Source organism: Diuraphis noxia, unplaced genomic scaffold (genome assembly GCF_037042655.1).
Source record: "Diuraphis noxia isolate RWA-SAM2 unplaced genomic scaffold, SU_Dnox_SAM2 contig0001, whole genome shotgun sequence".
Classification (NCBI taxonomy): Eukaryota; Metazoa; Arthropoda; class Insecta; order Hemiptera; family Aphididae; genus Diuraphis; species Diuraphis noxia.
This window is the reverse complement of record NW_028301711.1, coordinates 56,629,391-56,656,760: the sequence shown is the minus strand read 5'-3', so window position 1 is coordinate 56,656,760 and position 27,370 is coordinate 56,629,391. Positions and strand designations below refer to the sequence as shown.

General features: G+C 28.9%; 1 protein-coding gene across 1 annotated transcript in view; it reads right to left on the bottom strand.

The window, feature by feature from the left end:
* Positions 1–244: 244 nt before the first annotated feature.
* Positions 245–27,370, bottom strand: part of Np (serine protease notopleural) — a 37,886-nt gene continuing 10,760 nt past the window's right edge. The window contains exons 3-10 of the mRNA XM_015518470.2: positions 14,769–14,911; positions 4,151–5,440; positions 3,740–4,060; positions 3,583–3,659; positions 3,411–3,511; positions 3,043–3,311; positions 2,633–2,787; positions 245–2,544 (exon numbers count right to left, since the gene is read on the bottom strand). Of these exons, the coding sequence (XP_015373956.1) occupies positions 2,383–2,544; positions 2,633–2,787; positions 3,043–3,311; positions 3,411–3,511; positions 3,583–3,659; positions 3,740–4,060; positions 4,151–5,440; positions 14,769–14,910 (2,517 nt within the window). The 5' untranslated portion in view covers position 14,911 and the 3' untranslated portion in view covers positions 245–2,382. The remainder of the gene's footprint in view (positions 2,545–2,632; positions 2,788–3,042; positions 3,312–3,410; positions 3,512–3,582; positions 3,660–3,739; positions 4,061–4,150; positions 5,441–14,768; positions 14,912–27,370) is intronic.

Here is a 27,370-nt window from a genome sequence, read left to right as displayed (position 1 = left end):
ATTTTTATTAAAATTGTAATAATTATGCAGCAGTGGCAATATGCAGTCATGTTTATTTTGTATTTTGTATCTTCATCGTTCCTGCAACGTCCCACGCAGTGATTGCATCGATTAGGTAGGTTAGGGTAATACACAACATGTGACTGGCCGATTAAAAAACTTATTTTACTGCTATAATATTATTAATTACTCGTAGGTAAATAGAAGGTATGTACTTATAATATTTCATAATTTAAAACAAAACTATTGTATAAAAACTTTATTTAAAATATAAAACCACTTATTTTTACAGTTGAGTTTAAATAGGTAGTCAATTTTATGCTATAAATATATTTATTTTTTTCTAAATTTGGTTACTAAATTTGTAGAACCTGTACCTATTACCTATACACATTAAATTACAAAATGCACTTTTATAAATTTGTTCACATAAATGATTTTTATAAATATGTTTCAGTGAAACCTCAAAATATATTATCACAATAATAATTACTCTGAAACTAATACCTAGCCTTATAAATCGAATGGATTTATACTTTAACCTGTTTTATAGTCAGTACTTACCTACTTTATATTGTTCCAAAAAAAGAGAGTTTAAATTTTTAAATAAAACATGTAAAACAGTATTAACAGTATTTTTGTGTATTAGTATTCTAATAACAAATGGTTTGTTTCAGGAACATAAAAATCCGAAATGGTCATTAAAGTGATATTATCAAATAAAAAAATATATATTTAATTTAAATTAAATATAAGAACAAATTACGGACGTAATTAAATAAAAATATAAATTGGGTTTCTCTGAAACATGTTAACTTATCATACCTAGGGTACTAGTTATGAATATAAATAAAACAAGCACTTGCTAAAACGTGCTACATTATAAGAATATACAATATTATTACATACTTATAATAAAATATTATATATTTACTTTATAATTAAGTTATATCACAATACATATATGAATGAATTAAATTTATTTTAACAGTAAATTACAATGATACTAATAAATTAGATAATTTAAAAAAAATTGAATTCCCATTTATTTAGTATAAATATTTTTAAAAACCCCCTCAAAAAATATTTGAGCTGAAACTCCTAAAAATATATGTACTTCCTTCGTATTAATGAACTTGTGTGTTGTTAAAGAGAAATTAAAACCAAATTTAATTATGTCTTGGTAGTAAAAGCTATATACTTATATAAACCAGTTAACGGTAAATTGTACTTACGGTAGCATTTAACAACAAAAATACCTATAGATAATATCTACGTATTAATTTATTATAATAAATCAATAGACATAAACTATAAAATGAAACAAATGTCCTACAGATATTTTAAAAATATTCAATTAAATTGGTATTTTAATATTATCAAATTCGTAAGTGATTTTTAATTTCAATTAATTCATATTTTTCCAACGGAACATTTACCATAATTGCTTAAAATTTCAAATTTACTGTTAAAACATGATTTAAATAGAAATTAATAAATTAAACCAATGATAAAATTAACAACCACTATTTGAATAATAAAATATCATGGAATAATACACGTGGATAAACGATTCATTAAAATGTTTAATTTATGTTTTTGGTTTCAATTGCAATATTGTGTGCCGATTGATTGGATCACATTATTTTTTAATAACTTTTTTGTATTCACTTATGTATTCATTTATTCAAAATAAATGTTTCAACATTTTGTCTTTGATTTTGTTTAACAATGAATAAAATCTATCTATCTATAACATTTAAATTGCTATTCACTTAGTAAAACTATTATATCGTGTATATTTTTAAGTATTATGGTGTTCGAAATAAAAGGAACATTGTGAGTCATAACAATATTGTGTCCTTCATGTAGAAAAATATATTCGTGAAGGTCTCTGCCGAGTATTACACTAGCTGATGTCTGATGGACAATTCAATAGTTAAAAGACGAGCATGGTTCCACATGTATAAGAATAATGAGACATACATCTAGTGAAAACAACTATAACAAGTATACAATTTGTGACATGTCAATCAATACCTATCTAAAAAAGATGTTCTATTAAATTGCATCCGTTGACGTAATAGTCTACAGAGATCTATAAAACGGCTGTGTTCTCTGTAAATAAAACATCTCTCCTATTAGCAATAAACGTATACGAACAAAATTAGAAACTATTCACACTGATCGATGACACTTAAACTGAGCATCCCGCATGATGTTTTTTTGTTGCAAGTCGTGCGAAAAAAAAACATACTATGAGTACTGTATAAAATCATTAGGAACGAAAAAAAAATTGTCTAAAAATTGTGGTCGTATAACCGACCAACTTGATAATGATATTTTGGATGAAAATTTCGAGTGTTGCTTTTTCCTTGTCCGTTAAAATTGCAATATTTGATTGATCCAGTCTTTGAACTTTGATATTCTGGTGTATACACCGGGTTGATTTGGTTCAGCACATCCAATGCCCCACGATATGATACCAGCTAGTAGCCATCTCTTGTCGGGTCTTTGAATTACCATCGGTCCGCCGGAATCACCCTAAGCACAGAAAATTATTTTAAATGAACATAAATTAATTTTAATAATCGCATAAACCGCTCAAAGAATAAGTGGGTATAATTCTCACTTCGCACGAATCGAATCCTCCTTTTTTCCAACCAGCACAGATAAATATATCTGGTATGTGTTCAATGTATCCAGCTGCACGGTACATAGTTTCACAAACGGAATTATTGATCACAGGAACTGTTACTTCTTGTAGAACACTAGGAAGAGGTCCGTCTATTAAAAGAAAATTTGTTTTTATTTTTAAAATGTTAATTTTTTAACAATATAAATTGTATGATCAATGTAGAAAACAAATAATATAGAGTACCTATACTATTATTATATGTATTTTTGTATAATATATTTATACATTCAGTATATTAGATAGGTACAGTAAAATATACTTAATTGAGTAATTTCACACATTTGTTTGTAATACTGAATCCCTTGATTTTGTACCTCTTATTATATTATTCTTAAAATGTTTACCTTCATATAATCTTCCCCATCCGGTGACGTAGGCAGACGATCCAACAAAATTAGAATCGTCCTCAGGAACGCAAACAGGTATGATATTAGGTTGAAACTTTACAGGTTCGTAGAATCGCAAAAGTGCCAAGTCATATTCAAAAGTTCTGGGATCGAACTGTGGATGTGATGCGACTATTTGTATTCTTCGTTCTTCGTAACCATAAGGTTCTTCTTCTACTGATAAATCGTGTTCACCGAGTCTGAGTAGTAAGTCACTCGGAGGAACGCTAAAATGATTAAAGATGATTCGATTTAATTAGTATAGTAGTAGGAATGCATGCAGTGCTAAATATAAAAACAATAAAGCTATCTAATATTTTATTTACTTTTCAACACAATGCGCAGCAGTTACAGCCCAGTTTTCGTTGAATAATGCTGCTCCACATTTGTGTAAGTACGTAGACGTCCTCCACTGTCTCAATGAAATCTTAAATTAAAAAAAATCATTCGATTAGTCATTTTAACGGAATTTTACATCAAATTTTTAAATTAACTTACTTGCCACGGCCATTTTCCAAACGAAACTTTTTCACCTCCTACTATTCTAGCCGTTGGGAAAAGTCGTCTTCCACAAACTTTTTTTATGAAAAAAATGTTATCAATTTATTTCATTCATAATGCAAATAATTATATATCAGATAAATTATTTACTAACCATCTTTGTAGTTGGACATATTGAGAGGAGTATTTCCTGCTTCGACTGAATCCGTTGATGTCGATTGCATGAGCATTGACAATGTACTTGTAGGATTTTGCGTGCTAGTGTAGGTCGTTTCCGCATTGTTTGTAACAAGGATATCATTGTCGGATGGACTAGGGAGAATTGTCGGCTTGGGCATTGTCATCGTCGATGAGTATGCACCAGAGCTGCTCTCTTTTGTCGGCGTGCTGACAGTGTTGGGTTCATGTGTCTCGACTGGAAGTTTGACCCAAGAAGGAAGTGTTGAACCGTCTGTGACCGATGGTTTGTGAGTCACTAAAACGGGAATAATATAGTATTAAATATTATCATGACAAATTATTTTCAATCACGCCCTAGCTAAAGAGATCCAACTAGAAAACTTACTGCTCGATGGTGGTGGTTTCGTGTTTTCAGCCGGTGCAGCGGGGACTCTATCGAGTGTAGTCCAAGTGACCAGAGTTGGTGATGTAGACGTGACAGTAGTCATGCTGCTGTAACTAGGAGTCGGATTCTGACCATGGGCAGTGGATCCGGTGAAATTGGCTATGATTTCGGTGACGTTTTCGACCGTCGAGCGGGTCGCGTACGTAGATCCAGTCGCATACGTGGATCCAGTCGCAAACGTAGATCCAGTCACAGATTCGACAGTGGACCCGGTTGAATCTGGTTTGCCAATGGTAGGTTTAGGTTTGGCCGTCGTCGCGGCGGGCTTGGATATGGTCTGTGGTTTGACCTTATGCGTGGACGTGGACATTGTCGTCGTGGACGGGGCTGCGGATGCAATTGTCGATTTGTAGGTGGTGCTCGATGGTTTTACGACGGGTTTAGTGGTGGAAAACGTGGTCGTAACGGTGGAGTTGTACTGTGGGATGGGACGCATCGATGTCATCGAGGTGTACGGTTGTCCGGTCGTGGAGGGCTTCGCAGTTGGTTCGTTCGATGAGCCGGCCGTTGAGCTAGGCACGCTGAACTGGACTGTTGGTCTCGCAGTCTGAGGCTTTGGTTTTTGGACGGCAGCCGTGGAGGTAGTGGCCTGGTCTCTAATCGGTGGAGGTCTGAATGAGGCCGGCTTGACCATAGGCTTGGCCGTTGAGAAAGTGGTCGACGGCATTGGTTTCGTCGATTGCGATATCGTAGTTGAGTACGAAGACGATATCGAACCGGTCGTTGGAGAACTGCTACTGCTTGCAAACGTCGGTTTCGTTCCACTTGAAACTGATAGTTCTGTGTATTGGGTACGCGATGTGGACGTCGACGTGGTGGTGGACGGCGTGGACGATACAGCGAACTGACTGGTGGGCTTGTACGACTGCGAAGTGGACGGTGGGTAACCGGTTGCCGCTGCATATGAGCTCGGCCTCAGCGTGCTGTACCTGTCGGCAGTGGTGGTGCCTGAAGTCGTCTGCTGTTGATGCAGTTGTGCGCCCGCTTTTGTATCGGTCGTTTCAGACGGACCGGCCACATCATTGTTGTTCAGGTAATTGTCCGGTTCGTTGGCCGCATCGATGTCTGTGATCGACTGGGTCTTGCAGCAGCTTCCAAAATAGAATCGATCGATGCAGGTGCCCAGGTGGGTGCCATTAGCTTTAGCACAGGAGTAAGCGAACATGCACACGCCCGTCTCTCCGGATCTCCGGCTGACGCATGGCAATTGTCTGATATTACGCCCGAAATCTGCAACACGATATTATAATTTTTTATAGCATCATATTATCATAATAAGATAGAATATAATCAATAGGTATAGAATAGTTTCGATATAATCAACTATAGCGTATCTTAAAAATTAAAAAAAAAAAACGACCGATTACAAAAATAGTTAACGTAGGTACCGCTCAACTGTATAGTAGATGTCGAATGTACCTCGTTATGGAGTAGGTCACTAGACCTAATAGGCGTCAGAAAGGCTAGAGTGGTTTTGGTAAGACGTTTATAGGGCGGCTGACTAGGGACGGCCCGACCATACTTTGAATCAGCGCCAATTATTAAGGATATCTGTTTATATCTGTTGTGATGGGAGCGTGAAAGTGGAGCATGTCTATACCTCCCACTATTTATACTTACTTAGGGAGAGTAAGGCGGGGACCAGAGGGCTTGTCTCGTTTATCTCTTTTTAGAGTATATTCTTTATTTTTCAATAAATGCAGCAACGGAGGACATGTAGTAATGCTAATGAAAAACATAATAATACAAAAAAGGTCATTGGATGGGTGATTATAAACTCTCCTGATAAATAGTAAACTTGTCCGCGTCTACTTCAGTACTACCTAAAGAGTGCATGTAAACTTTACTGAATCTGTAATAACTTAATTTATATGCATTATAATTACCTATATTATTATAATTTAATGTTTATAATAATATGAACTAAGTACTATTAACTATATTTAGTGATAATATGTATTTTTACCCCAAAATATCATCTAAATCCAAATATTTCAACACAGTTGAAAATTGAAGCATTTTTTGTACCATAAATATTGATTTTAGACAAAAAAAAAATCGCACATCATTGTAAAATTAATTCATTCGTCACTCCACTTAAAATGTAACACTATTAAAATAATAATAGTAAAAATAAAATACGATGATCATCTTATAGTGATAATATAGATAATAAATAGTAATAATATATTAAAAACAATGAGTCCTCTTTTACAATGAATTAACATCATACGTACCTATCAGGGGAATCTATCTATCTGTCTATTAGCAATGTCATAACTCATAATATTGTACGGGATTTTTGTAAGTTCATGGCCATTTTTTATACAGCCATACAGGTATTGTGTAATTTTTTAAAATAAGAAATTTATTATATTATTAATTATTATGTGTATTAACAAAAAAGTTGATTAGATCTATTGAATTTATTAATTACAAGTCTTATAGAACAATTTAAAAAAAAAGTATAAATAATATATACATATAAGAACATATATATCATCGCGAAATGGTATTTGTATATATCAGTGAAAAAACGATTACTACATTTACGATGTCAGTAATAATTATTTATGACATGAAGTTTATCATAAATTCTATGTTGCATTCAATTTATACCTGCTATGACAAATTATTTTTAATTGCGCTATAACTGGTTGCGTCTTGTGAATAAATGCTGGTTAGACTGGTCAAGTTATATAAACATGTGGGAATTTTTACTTCTCTGAACTTTACGTATGCCGTGTGAATTCTATATTAAATACAAAATTATTAAATAATGAGAGGGTTAAAGAAACAGTGCGTGTGACTTGAATATAAATGTTATATATTGATCATAATAAATCGATAAAAGGTGAAGACAAATATTTATAATTCAAAAGTATAAAATGGACTAACGATACATTTTTTTATTCATACAAATGGTTTTGGATTTAAAAATATAACCTATTGCCAAGAAGATTGATTTAATAAGTATTTAAAAAATAAGTAGGTATAGATGTTAAACAATAAACATAAAAATTAATAACTATCAACTATGAGCTCTAAGCATATTTACATAACAATTTAATTTCTAATATATAATTTAATTCAATTTATGAAGAAGTTATATTGTTAAAGGTGCTATTTGTATTCAATAATAAAGTACCCAGTACCTACCTACTCTATAAAGTTAAGCTTAAAAATCTAAATGCTCAGTTAAAGTTTAAAATTTATTAAATTGTATCAAATTTGGTATGTGACTAAAATACGAAAGTCGAAGGTACCCTACATTTTACGCATAAAAAAAATGAAAACTTTTATTTATAATAATATTATCAATAAATTAATAATATTGATTATTGTATCAATATATATGGTAGGTAAATTTGATGAACATTCTAGTTTATTACAATATTTTATATAGTTGTAACACTTGTAGCTAAACTAATTACTAATCACCCATTAATATTCTTTAAGAACCTATGAAGCCTTAGTTTTTCTATAAAAGTGCACAATTCTGGATTATTCGTTGTGGTTAGAAGTATAAGAATTTATTTTGGTTATATTTAGAAATTAATATAATAAACCAGGAATTCGTTTTCGCTATAAAATGGATTCCAAGTGTACCCGGTCACTATAATAGATGCAATGGGCCGACTTACACTTTTTTCATTAAATTAATTTTAAGTATATATTTGGCATATGCTGGCACAAAATCGTGAAGGATGGAGACAGTTATGTTTGGATGTGTGGTCTAAAAGGCCATAAAAAAAAAAAATTAATTTTAAGTTCCGTTTTAATAACAAAATACATTTTCGTGATTTGAATGAATTTTGTCCAAATTTAAAATTCTAATTATTTTAAAAGAACATTTTGTGACTGTTTGATATTTTTATAATTAATGCAAGAATAACTTATGAACCATCTTGGACAAACTCATATAATTTTCAGACTTGTTGAAAACATTAATTATATTATATAAAAAATAAAATACCAAATATGTCCAAATTATAATTACAAATAAATATAATAAGCTCAAAGAAACACAAAATATTTTGAAAATTTTATCATGCCTAAAAAATGCTTATACCTTTATAGTGAAAATTCTGAGTCTTTAAAATTATGTTATTATTAATTGAAAAACGAAAAAAGCGGGTAAGTCGTGTATGTCGCTCTGCTGTACAGTAGGTTACAAGTGGGTTACTGTAATGGATGGAATTAAATTTGAATCCAATGATATTATATCATTGTATACAAAAAACGATTCTGAGCGAAGACGGTTTATCTGTCTAGGATATATTATAGATTATTAAAAAATTTCAAATCTTAGATTTAAAAAGAAAAATTTTTATGAATTTCTAGTTTGAAATAATTTGCGAATTTTCGTGATTTTTACATATGTTGTCAAAATTCAAACTTTGAATGCTTGTAAAAAAAAATTGTGACAACGCATTTCTTTTATTTGTCAATTTTTATTGTAAAAATATATTATGAGCCTTGTATTAAATTTTCAAATCTTAGATATAAAAGGAAAATTTTTTATAAATTTCTAGCATAAAATTATTTACGAATTTTCGTGATTTTTACATAATATGTTGTAAAAATTCAAACTTTGAATGCTTATAAAAAAAAATTGTGACTATGTATTTCTTTTATTTTTCAACTTCTATTGTAAAAATATGTTAGGAGCCTGGTATTAAATTTTCAAATCTTAGAATTAAAAAGAAAAACTTTTATGAATTTCTATCTAAGATAATTTGAACATTGCCGTAATTTTTACGTATTTAGTCAAAATTTGAACTTTAAATGCTTATAAAAAAAAGTCGCGTCTACGAATTTTTAATATTTTTTAACTTCTATTGTTACAATGTGTTAGAAGCCTTGTATTAAATTTTCAAGCTTTTATACCGAACAAATAAATTTTTATCGATATTTATAGAAAAAAAAACTAAAAAAGTTGAAAAATTAAAATGTCAGTAAACAGCTCAAAACAAATCTAAATATTTTGAAAATTTTATCAAATATATAAAACGCCTATATAAACATTCAGTCAAAATTTCAAGTATCTGCGGTAATTTGTTTTAGAGTTACACCAAAATAAGGAAATCGCTAAAAGTGAAAATCCAATGTTGTAAAAATTTAAATTTCAAATGCTCATAAAAATTTAATTTGAATTTCCTGTGGAATTTTTATTTGTGATAAAGATTGAAAAACTTGTAAGGAATCTTGTATTAAATTTTTAAATCTTAGATTTAAAAAGAAAATTTTTTATGAATTTCTAGCTTAAAATAATTTGTGAATTTTCGTGATTTTTACGTATTTTGTCAAAATTCAAACTTTGAAATTTTGAACATTTAATGTAAGGTGCCCTATAAGATTTTCTTACAGCAAATGAAAAATATATAAAAACACAAGAATCGATATTTTTATAAGCTTACATGCTTAGCTTATACAGCTAACATTTTTATATCACCTAAAAAACATTTGAAAATTTACTACAAGATTTCTCATCATAATATTATTTTTATTAGCTATCAATAGAGGAAGTTTTAAGTGAAGTAGAGTGGTACCCAATACCTATTTGCCCATAAATTTTGTTTGGCGTTAATGAAATAAAAAAAAAAAAAAAAAAAATGAAAAAATATAGTGGTCTATATAATGTCTATACTAATGACTCTAATAATATAAATTATGAATCAAAGAATATTTGATAAATGCAATAATCTGATATAACTACTTATTCGATTTCAAAATATTATTCAGTATTTTAAATAGGCACTGATTATTTTATTGTTACAATGTTACATATTAAATTGTATGTAACTAGTAGTAAATTCATATAATTTTTTTTATTCTTTAAATAAACACTACTATATATTCTTAATTCATAAATATGGTATATTTACATAAATATTAAATATACTACAAATTTTAGTATCACATAACGAGTGGTGGCTTTAAAATGGGATTCTTTGCCTATTTTTAATAAAAATTATTATAAGTAACATAAAATTATGTTTATTCTAGTTTCTTCTTAATAGGTTCTGAGCAGAGCACTGAAAGTATTGATTTTACAATGATATGTATTTCAGTATTTGTTATATTTGTTTTTTAGAAAGTTTACAATGGACAAAAAAGTTTGATTTTCAACTTCAGCATCTTTTCTGAAGGAAAATTAACACAAATGATAATTGTTTCAAAATTTTATGGGAGACCTCGAATTTTTACACAAAACCAATTTTCGAAAAATCCTATTTATTTTCTTATTTTGTTGCAATTCAAAAACAAATAATCGTAGTTATTTCAAATGGTCATTAAATATTTATGTTTGTACTTTCTATAGGAACATAGTATAATAATTGAAATATGTTAAATATGTTGACTCTTTTTGAGCTGCTATTCATAAACAGTATTGGTTGTTTTCTTTAAATATCAATCAAAAGATGTTCATTAGGTAACAAAAACCTTAAAACCAATCAGAATCTAAAATTTAATACATGGTTCATTCTTTATCATATGATGTAATTTTAGGTATTAAATTTTCAAATCTTAGATTTAAAAAGAAATTTTTTTATGAATTTCTAGCATAAAATAATTTGTGATTTTTCGTGATTTTTACGTATTTTGTCAAAATTCAAACTTTGAATGCTTATAAAAAAAATTGTGACTATGAATTTGTTTTATTTTTCAATTGCTATTGTAACAATATGTTAAGAGCCTTGTATTAAATTTTCAAGCTTTTCTGTCAAACAAATACATTTTTATAGATATTAATTTAAAAACAACCAATAATGATCGAAAATTTCAAATGCCTATGAATAGTTCAACTTAAGTCGATAATTTTTGAAAATTGCATGGTGGATAGAATATACTTATATAAACATTAGGTGAAAATTTCATGTATCTATGGTCATTTGTTTTAAAGTTACATCAAAAACCAAAATCGATTTTGTCGAAAAATGAGTGTGCGTAAAATTTCCCGTTTTTCCCTTAATTTTTAGTTTGTTTTTCTCAATTATTTAGAAAAGTATTAAGAATTTTTTACTTTTGACCCCCCAAAGTACCAATTAGATTCACTTTCTGATCGAACGAGGTGCTGAAGTCGAAAATCGAAGCATTTTTACTGCCCCAAAACGTGATGACAGACACAAAAAAAACACACATCATGGTAAAATCAATACATTCATCGCTCCGCTCAGAATCTAAAAAAACATTTTCAAAAATTATAGTTACGTAAAGATTTTTCAGTTTATTATTGATTACTTTTTACTATTACTGAGAGAGTAGGTTGGTAGTTGGAATATTTTTGATAAATACCAACTATAGAATATGTAACATTTTTTATTACATATTTTAAGAAACCATATTTAATGTTGAAAATCAATGTTTATTTTAAGGTTTAAAATACATATAGGTAAATAAAAAAAAAACCACACGTCACATCAGTTATACATTCTTAACCAAACCTAAAATTTAAGTATCACTCGTGGTCTAATATATCATATTATATTATGTTATGATTTTCAATATGGAATCTTAGAAAGTTCGTTAAAAATATAAAACATTTTACTGGAGGTTATAAAACATCTATAAATGTCTACAATTGTCTACTTAACATTAAATTATATTATCTACAATTAATCTAATAGACATATATAATTATTGACAGTTTTAAACTGTTAGCAGGTAGCAAGGTAATATAGGTAACTTTCAGTCTGTCTATCATCAATCCCGAATCCCTCAGACCGTGAAAAGAATGCTGTTTCCCTTATCTTTAATCTGTAAACATTTGTACAAGTAGTGGGTGTATATTTTATTATTATTTTTATTACTATTATTATGATGTACGGAATGATCGAGTCAGTTATTGGGTTTTTAAAAATGTTCTCATAAAATATTTGTGTAATATGTACATTTTTATAAAAATCATTTTCTATCAATGGGCTTTTCAAATTTTAAATTACAATCTATGCCTTCTTAATTTTATAATCAGTAGAATAGTAGAATACGTTTCCAAGCATGTTTATGTATAAATATCAAACGTTGAATAATAAAATATCTTTTTTTTATTAATAATTAGCAATTAAATTGATTGTACGAATGGGAAAAGGTCAAGGGATATCATCAAAAGTTGTGATTAACAACTCCACTCATCTGATCTTAAAAAGTGAAAATATAATTTTACCGATCAAAAACTGTTTGTTTGTTATCAAATATTAATAGGTATATACTATATACGTCTACGTCTGTAGAAGCATTTTGCTTCCAATCGTGAAATTAGGTAACTATTGTTGACAAATAAACAAAAACCTATAAGATAGGTACAATATGAAGAAAAAAATAGTAACAGAAAAATAAACTAGTACATCTCTATCTAAAACCATATAAATACGAGTACGTTTTTCACTAGAATAACACAAAAGTTTATTTGAAAAATCATTTCAGGAACTATCGCAGTTAAATGGATCACCCTGTATATGGCGCATCATAGGAACACATAAATATTATACGTTTATGTATAATATATACATATATAGGTGTAGACAATGGGCCACAGTTGTGTCTGGCTAGTTTGTAGGTCAGTAGATTGAGAGTGTACGCGCGCGCCAGCGTGTGTTTCGATTAACAGTTATCTTGTCTTGTATTGTGCCCACAAAAAACCCGTACCCATAAAGGTAGTGGAAAAACAAGTTTTTTTAATGTATGCGCCAATGTTCAGCTTGCATTGTGTGTGCATGGTTGTATGTTGAACGTGATTTTATTTTGCCTCCGAGAAAAATAAAAACGTAAGACGATTGTCGTTCTACTTAGGTGTTCGATTGTCACTGCAGCTGTTATACATTAAAATTTAAAATATTAACCCACCTATCCATCATCGTAGTCCATCATGAATTAAATATTACAATAACATAATGCACATAGGCACGCTTTGCATTCGCGACTAGGTATTTTTTTTTGTAATTTATTTATTAATCATTACTGTTCGTTCCAATTTTAAATAAGATGACGTTTTCACGTAAAATACATCTATAAACAGTACGTTCAAAAACCTTAGACCAATATTATAATACATTATGATCTCAGTACAAACTTCATTAAGTCAACATTTTCCCTCAACTAACGAATCGAGTGGGTCAAAAATGATTACATGATTAAAAGCAGCGACTTGAGAAAATAATGGATAGGTAAACAATTATTACGAGTTAATTAAATGAAAACAGTAGAAAAATATTCCTATAGACTTAAGTGAGTAAAAGAATATGCCTTCTGTGTTCTGTGACTAATATTATTGTATATATAGGTTAGGATCGTCGAAAAGTACCTATATTCGAGAAAAATATAATATACGTTTATTATAACAGTAATGACTATTCCTAACTGTAAACATAGTTTGTTCGTACCTCCTAAAGACTATTATTCACTTCATTATCATACGAGTTAAACTAAAGAAAGTGTCGTCAGGGCATCAGTCATGGCTTTCTTGAAAAGTTATATTATACTCGAATGTCATTTAAAACAATCGTGACCTTCAAGTTTTCTCGACTGGGTATACAGAAATTATTAAGATACAATGTATTTGATTTCTAATATCGTGAACGTTGAAAAATAAAATGATATAATAGGTATATTATTATAACACATTTTTCAAATCATATATTATATATTTGAACTTGCAGCTACTGAAGTAGATATACATGTATAGAAGTACCGAGTAATATATTGAATCCTGTAACTCTATAAGACTTGATTTTGAAACAATGTTAAAGATAGTTAGGTATAAAATAAATAGTTTTACCCTGAGTTGAAAACGCAGTTTTTAAATTTATAAGTGTATAATTAACTGTTGAAATCACTAAGCAAATAAGTTTCAGCTCTTCATTAGTTTAAAAATATTTGTAAATATTATTTATTCAAAATTTCAATAGTCAAAAATTATAGACACGCATGCTATTTTCTTATATATCTGAAGTACCTAGTAGTATATATACGTTAACGCGCAGTTTCAAATGGTATAAGCAGAATTAAACATATAATTATCATAACATTTTTCGTTTTCTATAGTACTTATCTGTAGAAGATTTTGACCAAGGTTAACAACCTTTTACGTCTGATGATCTAATTGCAGCGCAATTTTAAAACTCGAATTTCAGTAGGTATATAATAATTATGTCTCGTATACCTATGTACTTTGATTTTTGTAAGTAAATTAAAATTAAGTAATGATTGCTTTGTTAATGTATTCATTTTATTTGTATAATATTTAACTTTTTACAGCATAAAGCATGAAAGTACTATCTATAAATGGTACCTATATGGCTATGCAGTATTGTTTTTTAGTCGACATCTTCACTTCCTATTAACTAATGTATGATGTTATAGTTATTTCAAATTTTTTAGTGTTTGATTTTTAAAAAATTGAAATGTACCTTTATTATAAATTATAATTACCCGTATACTCGTATACACTATACACTATACACTATACAGTGTATTATTATTGTGTTGATTTATGTTATATAATTCTATAATAAATAAATAATCTAGGTAAAATAGTTATTAAAATTTTAACTCTTACCTGTAAGAGCAGTTTGTGTATCCCATGAAGGATACGATTTCACTAAATTCTGGCTGATGATCAATCCAATTATGGAAATCTTAAGTAATAATGTTTTATCTAGTGAAGACTTCATTGCTGAACAAATGCCATGTCTCTTCATTCTAAATATAAAAATAAACTTTTTATTAACAATATTTTGAATTATCAGTATAGAATAGGTACAATAATATTATAAACATCAATATAGAATTTCTAATACTATAGTATTACGATTAGTTTTAAATGCGTGCCAATCGATAGGCTCAATTACAAAATAGTATGATTAATCCATTGACGTTAAGTCAATTTTGAATTAAGTCAAATTATTTTAATGTCCATTATTAATAGTTAAATTTTTGAGATGTTCATTGTTCAATATTAAGATCCATATTTTAAACACTATACATTTTATAAATCTACTAACACATGTTTTATTTGTTTTTTATAATAATTATTTAGAAATTATTTTCTCTAAAAATATTACAATTATTTCAATTAAAACTTTTAAACAAGATGGGAAATGTTTATAACACAATATGACGGCATAGAATGTATAATCTCCATTAAAACAGTTAAAATATAAATAAATTTATTAAAAATTTGAAAAATATTATACCTCTGTATTATACTTCTATATTCAATATTAAACCAATCTATACATTATATTAATTTTAAGCTATGGAAAATACAATAGATACACCAAATTTAAATCACTCCTTATATTTTATCAAAAAATACATCCACGGCATTCCGTATAAAAACTGATACAAACTTGCACTTATTTAATTGTTTTCATTGAATTTCTATTTTTATAAGATTTTGGAAATGTGATTATGTGTATATGTTTTTGCCTATAAAAAGTTATTCATGACCTACGAGTAATAAACTTTGAAAACTACAGGAAAATATATATGTATATAATAATACTCTAAGGTATATATTATTATACTTATTATATTTATATCCTTTGATGAAAAAAACGTTGTTTATGGTTGAGACATTTCTATACCATGAAAATATTTTGAAGAGCACAGTGTGTCACGTTTAAAAAAGGTTGATAACCACTGATTTAAATAAATGTTTAGTACCAATATATTATATATTAACATATTATGATTGAAATAAAAAAACTGTATCAACTTCATCTACAACAATTAACGGAGACTTACGTGACGTTTAAATATATAATACGATGTGTTGATCTACTTCTACATATATTATTTATTAACAAGTTATACCTAACTTATAACATAGGTATTATAGTTATTACTGTTATTAGAAAATACTGAATAGACAGGATCAAAATTTATTCGAATAAATGTAAAAAAAATCGAAAATTGCAATGTATAGACACTGGTGGTGGCAAGGGCAGGTACGTGCAGACCATTGCGCTGAAAAATCTTTTACCACGGTTAGGTTAAGTTAGGTCCTCGGGTGCACCCTACAATTTTGCGAAAGTTGAAAATATTATTATTTGCTTCAAAATCTAATTGTTATTAAAATATAAATTTATCGTTGTTTTTATTATTATGTCAATAATTTTACTAGTTTTCTCATAAATAACTATATATATAAAACGAAATTATTAATCGCTTAATACCTATAAAAAATGTGTTCTAAAAGAACATTAAATGATTCATTTAGCGAGAACCGTCAAAGCGGAAAAGCAAACAATATTATATATTGGACTTCAGTAAAATTACGTGCCACAAATTGACCCTACCGGATATAAAATTCTGTCGCCACACCACTGTAGTATAGAATCTTATTTGATATTGTAATTGTAATAATCGTACACATAGATATTATAACATCAAATAATTTTTTATACATAAGTATACAATACGCATGTATTCGCATAAATATGTATGTGCTTAAAGTATATAGGACAGTGGTTTTTAATTTATATGACCATTGTGCCCAATTTTATAACTCATCAAGAATGAAACACACCCCTTGTATAATGTATATACTTAATTGTATTGATGCGTTCATAATTCTATATACGATTAGTTTATAAATAGGTAGGTAGTAGGTTCCCACGTGTTTATATTATGCGATTGTATCTGAACGAGAATTGATAGCACTAAAAACACCACTGAAATAAACACTACTTATAAAAAAAAACTTAAAAAATATGTTTTAAAATCGTAAAATGTCGTTAACAAAATGTGTTCTTGTATTAATAAAATATAAAAACTATTAGAAAAAAAAAACAAAAATGAATTATCGATTGAATTCAAGGAAGTGTTGATATATTTTTTTTTATCCATTCACACAACTTTTTTTCTACTAAGAATTTTCATTCAAATTCCGATATTAATGAAAACATATTAGTAAAATAGCACTAAATATTAAAATAATTTAAAACTATAATATAAAATATAAAATTTAATACTTCAAATCTTTCAGGCATAGAACAAATGACTTGCAGCTTGCTTCTATAATCTATTTTATCTGAATTTTATAATAATCACTATAAGTAAATTCTATAGAAACCAAGCCCTGAGCATAAGTACCTATTATAATGTATAAATTGTATAACAAAATATAACGCGATTCGGTCTATAATGCATAAGCTTCTTATATGTATAGTTATATCTAGACAAATGTACTTATAAATTGTAATATAACTGTGAAAACTATTAGGCTTCAATGTATAGAAACAATATATATATTTAAATCTCACATTCTTTTAATGACTTTTTCACTCATTACTAAATAAACGATTTTATTAAATTTGTATTTATCTTTATTTATTTATAAAATAACAAATGTAATATTTAGTTACAAGTTAAAGTACTATTTTTTGTACTTATTTTCGAATTGCAAAAAGTTACAAAAACGATTGAACCATAAACAAAGACAATATTATGTATTTGATATCACTAAACTACTTATTTTATTTTATAACATTATATTATTTTATATTTTTATCTGATAATTAATATATTACGGTACATATTTGTAACCACATCACAAGAATAACGTCAATGTTTTGGAATATGCGGCAAAGTAGACTTAAAAATCATTGACGACCATATAAATACCTACCTACCTATAATAAAATGCATATAATACTGCAGCTGAACGATTTTGGTTACACTAAAATAAGTTATTCAAATTAATGGAATCGTGTTTGAATTTGAAATATGATATAGGTGGTAGGTACTTTTATTGTATTCAAGACTATAGAATGAAATTATAGTGTATAGAATTGTATTATGATGGAAAATTCAAATTAACTAAGGGTGAAGTGTCACTGTATTTATACCATAATAATTGACTTGGTTAAAAACATGGAACTTATATACAATATATACTTTTTTAGACGAACCCGACGATTCATTTCTGAGAAATATAGCGTCATAGATGCGAAAAAAATCTAGCGGAAAATCAATTGCATCCTTGATCTTTTTCAATTAGAATTCAAATCATGCGTAAAATGTAAGTCTTTATAAAATATAAATCTTTATTCTTGAACAAAGTATTTGGAAATAGAACGGTGATTTTTTTTTTTTATTCAAACACGATTTACTCTTATACGATGGAAAATTCCTACTTCGGGTTTTGGTTACACGCGCGATAGTACTTACGAGTACTTAAAACGTTATAGCAATTATTATTATACTCTAAAAATATATAGTTTTGGTACGAATCTATTTAAATAATAAATTTAAAATCTCCTATATTTTACATTTGCTAAAATATATTTAATATAATTATACATTCTCCAAATGTATTATAGTTGCAATAGAATTTTCAATTGTATTTTAATTTATTATAACGCCTACATATTCATAGGTCACAGTAGAAAAATAGTAACCGATGAGCTTTTAACTCTCATGTCTCATTCGAAAGAATATTCTTTGTAGTTTGTGTTTGCAATAATGACAATATTTTTTAGCACACATTTTTAGTAATACTAGGAAGGTACATTATGAATTAATTAAAAATATAATAATAAGATAAAACGCTGAAACAAAAAAAACCAGTGTGTGTGTTACCAGTACGCGCGCGGGAAGTTAAACTTCTTTTGAACGGTACACGTGAGTGAGTGAAAAAGAAATAAAGGCATGGATAGACTGGGGTAATGAGGATAATAAAGAAAGAAAAGAAACAATGTAAATTATATTTTTAATTTTTTATGCTAATGATTGAACGACCGTCGACCGAAAGGATTGGCGAGCAACGACGACGGCGAATCGGCACACCTAGTTCGAACTCGAGATTATTATTTCGGTAATATTATATTGTAAATTATAATCATTAGGTAAAATAAAAATACCTACCATTTTTACTAAATCCAGTCGTACGTAGTACATCCAAAATCCAAGTAACCATTAAAATTTAAAATATTAAAATAGGAACTACTTATTACTTAATAACAATATTATTATATTAACAATGGCTAAAAGCACACGACTGAATACGTGCATAACTTAACCACCACGGGAACGCGGGCCGCTGCCGCCAGTTAGATCAGAAGAATTCTTCTATTATCTATGGTCGAAACCGCATCGGCTGTCACCGACCAACATTATAATTTATAATTAATACGTAATATTATTATTATGTCATATTATAATATACATGACGTACTGATACGCTTCGCACCGCCGCCCCGAGGACCGTATGAAATCATCCCGGACGATCATTCCGTTTTTATCTAAATATTTATCTCATTAATATTATTGTTGAATGTTGAGTATTCTTTGTTTAATAACCCAACCAAAAATACTGTCGCTTAATGACACAACCCATAGCCGTTTACAAAATACAGCTACGACAATCCGCGGCTGCGCACAAGGACATGTCCGTGTTCGCGTTCGTACGCCGCCCGTTCGCTTTTTTTTCCTCACTACCCTACGTAAAGAAGTATAACTTCAATAATAACAAAATAGTTTTTAAAATAAATTAGAAATTTACTACACACAATATGTCGTCGGTATAGACAACATGACCCATATATACATATATATATATATATATATATATATATATATATATATAAAACCATGTTTTTATAATTTCCATTAAGTGACTGAATTTAAATTATGTACGACTTATCGCTATCATAGCCGTCACGGTATGGATGATGTTTGTACATAATATACCCATTGGTCATTATAGCCTACCCGTATATGTTGTCGCATAATATAATATGTAAAAAGATAGAAAACAACCTTTAGGATGGTTTATAATTTATATAATATATATATATATAATTTGTTTATGCTTTTGTATAATATGTAGCTCTCCCTGAAGTATATTTATATCCAACAATTATATCAGTTTATAATTAGCCATTGGGCCTACGATATAGTCATTAAATTCCAGAAATAATGAATATATACCTATTATGCATTAAACAGAAAAACTTTTACATGATAAAAAGTCGTATTTGATAAAATCATTTAACATTTATATTATGCTTCATTCAACTTGTTCAATCGCATTTATGCAACTTAACGAAAGTATGTGATAAATCTAAACGAACAAGTCGTCATAAAATCCATAAAAGGACCGAAAAATATAGGCGTAGCCCATTCGGCTCCCATTTTTCAAAAAAGTCAATTCCCAAACGGCTTCCATCGAAAAAGATTTTACGATCAGGCTCTCGTTGAAAATTTTTTTTAGGTTATATTCTAAGTAAATTATAAAAGTTATATTCTGTGAATTAAATGTTAAAAAGTTTTGAAAAATTGACAAAAATCGTAAAAAATGTATGTTTAAAAATATAAAAAAATTATAAAATAGGTAAATTGTTGACGCACGATTTTTTATATAATCTATATATGCTTGTTATTTTATTTGGTAAAAATTCTTGAATATTGTTTTCAATGAGCTTCTGTTTTTTGTCAGTTTTGGTGTATTTACATATTACTTCGAACTTTAATTTGAGTTATGAATTGTATTTAAGTATTTTGGTCTGTATGTCGATAACCTTGAAAATATTAGGATGAGCAGAATTGAATTCGCTGTTACAGAATCTGCTGTGAAATGATTCTTATTTCTCAGCCATTTTCGGTCAAAGCAAGGAAAGCTGAACACAGTCCACATTTCAGGCGGGAAACGACTATTTGGCATTATATCATTTTCAAAAATGTAGTCGAACACTTTGTCTATTTTATCGTCTTTCGGTTTGATAGCCATTAAATCGTCTGCAGTGAAACAGTTCAAGACTTCTGACGGTAAGGAAGGCCAAATAATTAATATTTTAGCGATTTAATAGTTTGATTCAAATGTTCAATGTTTGGGAATTTTCCGTGTTTTTGATATTATCGATATGTACGATATTTTCGGTATTCCGTTTTAAAAATTAATTTAAAGTATATTTACCGGTATACGGTATATCAACCTGCAATCGGTATACCAGTATGACCGTCAGCTGTTAGGAAATTTACCTGTATGGCTGTATGTACTATGTAATACCTTTTTCGGCGGGAGCCGTTTGGGAAGCGACGAAAAGTATAACTTGTTCGGTAGATACCTATTGCTATAAACGATTATAATCAGCGCATCATAAATAATTAATTTAATACAAGCATTTCTATATTTTTCGTAATTTGTTTTCTCAAAAAATAGATTATTTTAAAGTATTATAAGTACATTATAAAATTGGAAACTATTTAAACATACAGTATTGAGGGAAATTAAACAAAATATAACTAATTAGTAATTATTATGGAACACGTTTTAAAAATATATAACCAAATTTACTTAGTCTATACAAGCAATGTGATTTAAACTCCTATTCTATTTTTTTGATTCTGAATATGAAGTTTAAAAAATGTTATAATATATATTATAATAGTTTATAGTAGATTAATAAAAAATGATTATATAGTAAATACGATTATTTAGGTAGGTAGGTACTTATTTAGTTTTCATAAATAAAATTAATACTGAAATGTACCCAATTCAAGTCATGATCAATGCGGCATAGCTTGTAATACAATAGTTAGACAAATCACAAAATATGTGTAAACGATTTACCTAACCTGTAATTATTGCTCATAAATTATTGACTGACAATGTTTGAGTATTGATAGGATGAACGTATATTGGAACACAACCATAAATTTCATCGAAAAATATAAGCACTAAGTATAAATGAGTTTTATATCTTCAAATAAATGTTTACTAAAAAATAATTATACTAATTATAATGATCTATTGGTTTACAACAGGTTATATAATTATGTTTCAGAAATAAAACATATCCATCCTACATCCTTTGATACATTTCGAGACTCACGAAGTCAAAGAGCGATGGCCGAGTGCGAATTATTTTAAATATTATAATATGATTTACCTACTAAATTGATTTATATAGCAACAACCAAAAAAATCAATCGGCAAATCTTGTATGCAAAGTTCGTGAAATTGAATAGGGTTTCCCGTAATATGATATGTAATTTTATATATTATAATACGCGTTTATAATAGGGCTTGAGATAACGAACCGCACGTAAAGTTCCTAAGCGATTCTCATTGAATTAAAGTAAACACGGCGTGCTGCAATGTAATGTCACAAGAGGTTTGTAAAAATATGAACAGATTTAAAAATCAAATTGACAATTCAATAAATTATTTATTGATATATAGTTCATTGATTAACGCATTCGTAAGCCTCTCGTGTCCAGAAATACTGAAACGTACGAGCCCAAGCACGAAAAAGAGACGACGACCTACTTAAATATCAAGAGTTGGACTCGAGGGTGAGCTCAAATAAGGGCATTTACCCACCATTTATCAGTGTAGTAGCAGTCAACAGATTAGCCTTTTTTCGATCAATAGAATAATCTTCTTTTGCAACCCACCGGCAGACTAGTAGTCTTTAGACTAGGATTAGGATTTCGCTCCTCTATAAGAAGTCTAAGACTAACCAAAATATAAAACTTGGATTCAACAATTAAAATCCGTACATAGAAACTATTTATACACATAACAATATAACTAAAAAGTCCTTCACTGATCAGATTATATTATGATAATATTCAAACATTAATACGAAAGTATAAACATAAAGTAACTCTCTGGAGATCAAACCCCAAGTCCGCCTATGGTATACGTATGATATTATAAATAGTAGGTACCTATATCGATTTAGAGGCAACGTAATGTATGCATCACGTATTCATTGTTTACCGATTCATCCGGAATCGACTTTCTATAATCGTATTATATGACGATTATATTATTATGATATTAACGCACGAGCTTTGGATTCCTGGACGATGATTAGTCATGAATTCTAACGTTAAAACCAAGATCATGTAGAAAGTAGTAGTAATAATAAGTGTAAAATGGAACGCGTGGTCGTATACCAAACCCTGAAGTGAGTACATTTATTTTTTATGTCACTATTATTCATCCGAACGGAAACAGTGTATTGCAGACGTAATGTACATGTTATGAGTACGTTATGTTATTATATGACGAGCGTAGGTCAAATATTATTATAACAACCTATTCGGTGTTTCTAGGTCGGCAATTTAAAACGGCGAAAGTTTTTTTTTTCGCAAATACACGCACGTGTTTTAAGATTTAAATTTATTTTACCCTCGGAATTAACTAGAGAAAAAATTCAAAGCATTATTGACTCGTGGTTAATACTGTCATTATGCTGTTTTTAGATATTGAGTCATGAATTTGCATTATCTAGCGATTTCTGTCGTCTGCGTGTACCTACACATATATTGTATATTTGTTTCACGAGAATCGTAACTGTAAAATGGTTTACACTGGCATGAACTACCAGATGAATACTAATTTCTTCTGCGGTCAAGTCCACAGAGAAATACGTCCAACAAATGTCATATACGATATATCGAATCAAATTAGATACTTGTACATGGATACATATATATATACTAGAGGTAATACATGGATACATATAATCAATGTTTTTTTTTATTTTATCCTTCCTGAAAGTTTACCAATCAAATTTGTATTCATAGTTTGCATAATAAATCTGCATGTGTATAAAGTTCAGGATTAGTTTCGAACTATATGGCTAAAAGCACCTATACAATATATTCTAATTAAAAGTTTGAATTAAGTATGTACCTACCATCAATTGCTGTTATGATATTATTGAGAAAAACTCAAAAAACCAATTTATTCGGTCATTAAAAAGTATCTTAAAACATGTTAACATACTATTAAATATGTTACAACACCTATACAATAGATACATAATTATCGAATAAAAAAGTACATACGAGTAAATAATTACAGAATTTAAAAAATGCACAAATAATACAAAATAAATTAGAACATTGAAGATTATTCACATTCTTAACCACAAACCGAAATAATACTACGCACTACACAATAATACAATATACACATACAGGTATTACTATCGTTCAATTCACCGTAGATACATACCTAGGTACTTATGAATTATTATAATTTTATAAATATCGATTTTATCGAATGTTAGACCATTGCACCGACAAATATAACTTTGATTCAACGTAGATACGTCATACAATATTACATGCTATTCATCTTATATTCTTATATATATGTATAATATATAGGGTATAGGTACATTTTACCGCAAAAAAAATGAATGTCCAATGCTTATCTTACATACATTTCGGTTAGGTTTTTTTCATGTCTATTAATATATTATACTTAGGCCAACACTAAATTAGTGACAAATTGAACGTCTGCGTTCATTTTTTTTTTTAAATAATAACAACAATGTAATCAATCAAATATTCAAATGCCGTCAAATTTAACCGTTTAAAAAAAATAGTTTTACATCTACGTTCTACATAATATAATAATACCTGCAATATTATGCATGTTGTATGAGAAATATCTTATAATGAGTGAATTACTGAATATAGTATCGAAATAAATTTGATGATCTGCAAATAGTGAAAAGTAAAAACATTTAAAAAGAAGGGTCACTCGATCAAATACAAATTTGACCGGGTAATTTTTTACCGCTGTATTAATTTTCTTTTTTAACCGTAAATGTTCCGAACGTAAACTATAATTATTTTAGCTGCTATTGTTCGCGACGGCTCCGCACATAATATCGTCACGTCGATCAATTTTATATAATATTTTACGCGTTTGCAGCTGTCCGCCGCGGCGGCAATATATTACATACAATCGGTCCGTATATAATATTATATTCGCCGTATACCTACAGACAAATCGACGGGAAATAAACCTCAGTGGCGTACATGCACATAATATTATATACCTAACCTATTATATTATTATAGTGGTGTTGCGGACCAATATCGCGACGATCGTTTCGGAATGTTAATGGATAAAATATTGTGTGTACGTGTTGGCTGCACGAGATCCGAGTGATGAGGAGAGGTTATACCTATACATATATAATATATAGGTACAATAATTATTATTATCGTAAAGAAGGCGAGCCGTCTGCCACTGCGGAGCAGAAGTAGCGGATACCTATAGTTGCAGGGTAATTATACGCGCATGCAGTGTCCGGATTGACGATGGAAAAAAAGCCCTCTCCCCACTTTCAAGATAAAACGACAATAATTAATACTAGCTGCGCTCGTGTATAATTATTATCGATTTACGAAAAAAAAAAATTACATTGAAAACGTAATAATATCGGAAAATGGCTGAATGCGCGTGTTACACGTACGCGGCGTAAGTATAGTGACAAACGCGCGGTCGTATACATGCCACATGTGAGATGTTCAAAGCAGATAATTAGATAGATAGGTATAACGTTATATTATATATATTATCACTATTATTATTATTATGTAGTTATAATTCGTGTATACATTATACGTCATAACACAATATACAATATTATTATAGGTATATACGCACAATTATATACGGCATTCGACGACGGTTTGGTCTTGTGACCCGTAAAAATTATAAACTATGTATGTATGTAATATTTTTATATGCGTAGTGTGTGTTATGTATATAATATGGTACAGTAGCGGGCTATCTGATATTCTGATCTGAGATGTAGACACACAACGAAGGGAAAACACGTTTTACATATTATTATTATTACTTTTTTATTGGGTTGGTTGTGTGAGGTGTTTTTATGTGTATATAGGCGCACCTATATAAAAGCGAATTATTACGTTGAACCCGTCACCCAGATATTTTTAACGCTCGCCGATGAGTGTTGTCTAACCTAACCACGCAGACGATAGACCTCCCAGGAATCCGTGACTGTATATATTATTATACTCATGTGTATTATACAGGCAATGGGAAAGTCACGTTTGTAAACCACCACTGGTCACTGGTGGTAGTAGTACAATCAAAAACCTAATGATTATCGATTGTGTACACAATGCGTCCGGTAGTAAAGGTAATTATTGACATGAAAAAATTTAATTTTATAGTAAAAATTTTGATTTAATATTTAACTTTATTATATTGTTGGAAAATTATATTTTTTCTTCCTCCCCCCTTATTAAATATCTTTACCTAACAATACGTTTTTGCTCTTGTGTAGCATTCGGGTTCATGACGACGAGTATGTTTGAGTAGAAAACATCGTGGTAACGTGTTAAACGCTCAGTAAAAACTTCGTTAGGTCATGGTCGTTTAAGTCTCCTCGAGATATTTCGAATATCCGCTTATATTATTATGGGATAGCGGGAGTTTCTTCGTACGACGGGCACGTGTACTATTTAGACAAATTAGACACTCCCGTAATTTTATTTACAAGAATTTAACATTACTAATAAATTTAGAGCCCGGATTTATATGCATTAAAAAAGTGTCAAATATGATGCAAATATGCAAAGAAAAAGTGGCTAAATATGCAATTATATGCATTATGTTACACTTATAAAATGTGTTTTTTTTTTAAAAAAAACCACACTTTTACACCAAAGAAAATTCTAAATATTTTATCAAAAACAAAAAAAGATGATTATATCCACTGATCTTTATTTCAAATCATTTATAAATAAAATAAATATTATAATAAAATATATATACATATGATATAAAATAAATATTTTAGATCATTTGAAGTTACTCTAATAGAAAACTTGAAAAAAAAATATAAATCATTTAAAATAACATTTTTGAAAATTTAAGTTTTTGGCATTTCGTCTTTTTTTTAAAACGGTATGAACAAGCGTCAAGCACTACCGGGGACAAATACATTGACGTACGATCGGCCGGGAATTTCCGACTATAACGATACGCGAATACATGATGTGATTATTTATAGAATGATAACAACATGGCATGCCGGGACCCGAGTCGTGTACGCACTACGTATGTTTAGTATAAGGTCTATATACTAGTATAAGGTCTATCATATCTATTCATGCTCCGATCTCATATTCTCATACATTGAGACAATTTCAAAATTTATTGTAAATTAAAATTATTTATTTATTAAAAACCTAATAAATATGCATGACATATGCATTTATAAACAAATATGCAAAAACCCTCGAAATATGCAAAATATGCAATATAAAATTTGATATTTATATTCGGTGTGATATGAACCGTGCACATTTTAAACCCCCATAGACCTGCATAATACACTTAGTACGAACATGCAAATGCATATAAAT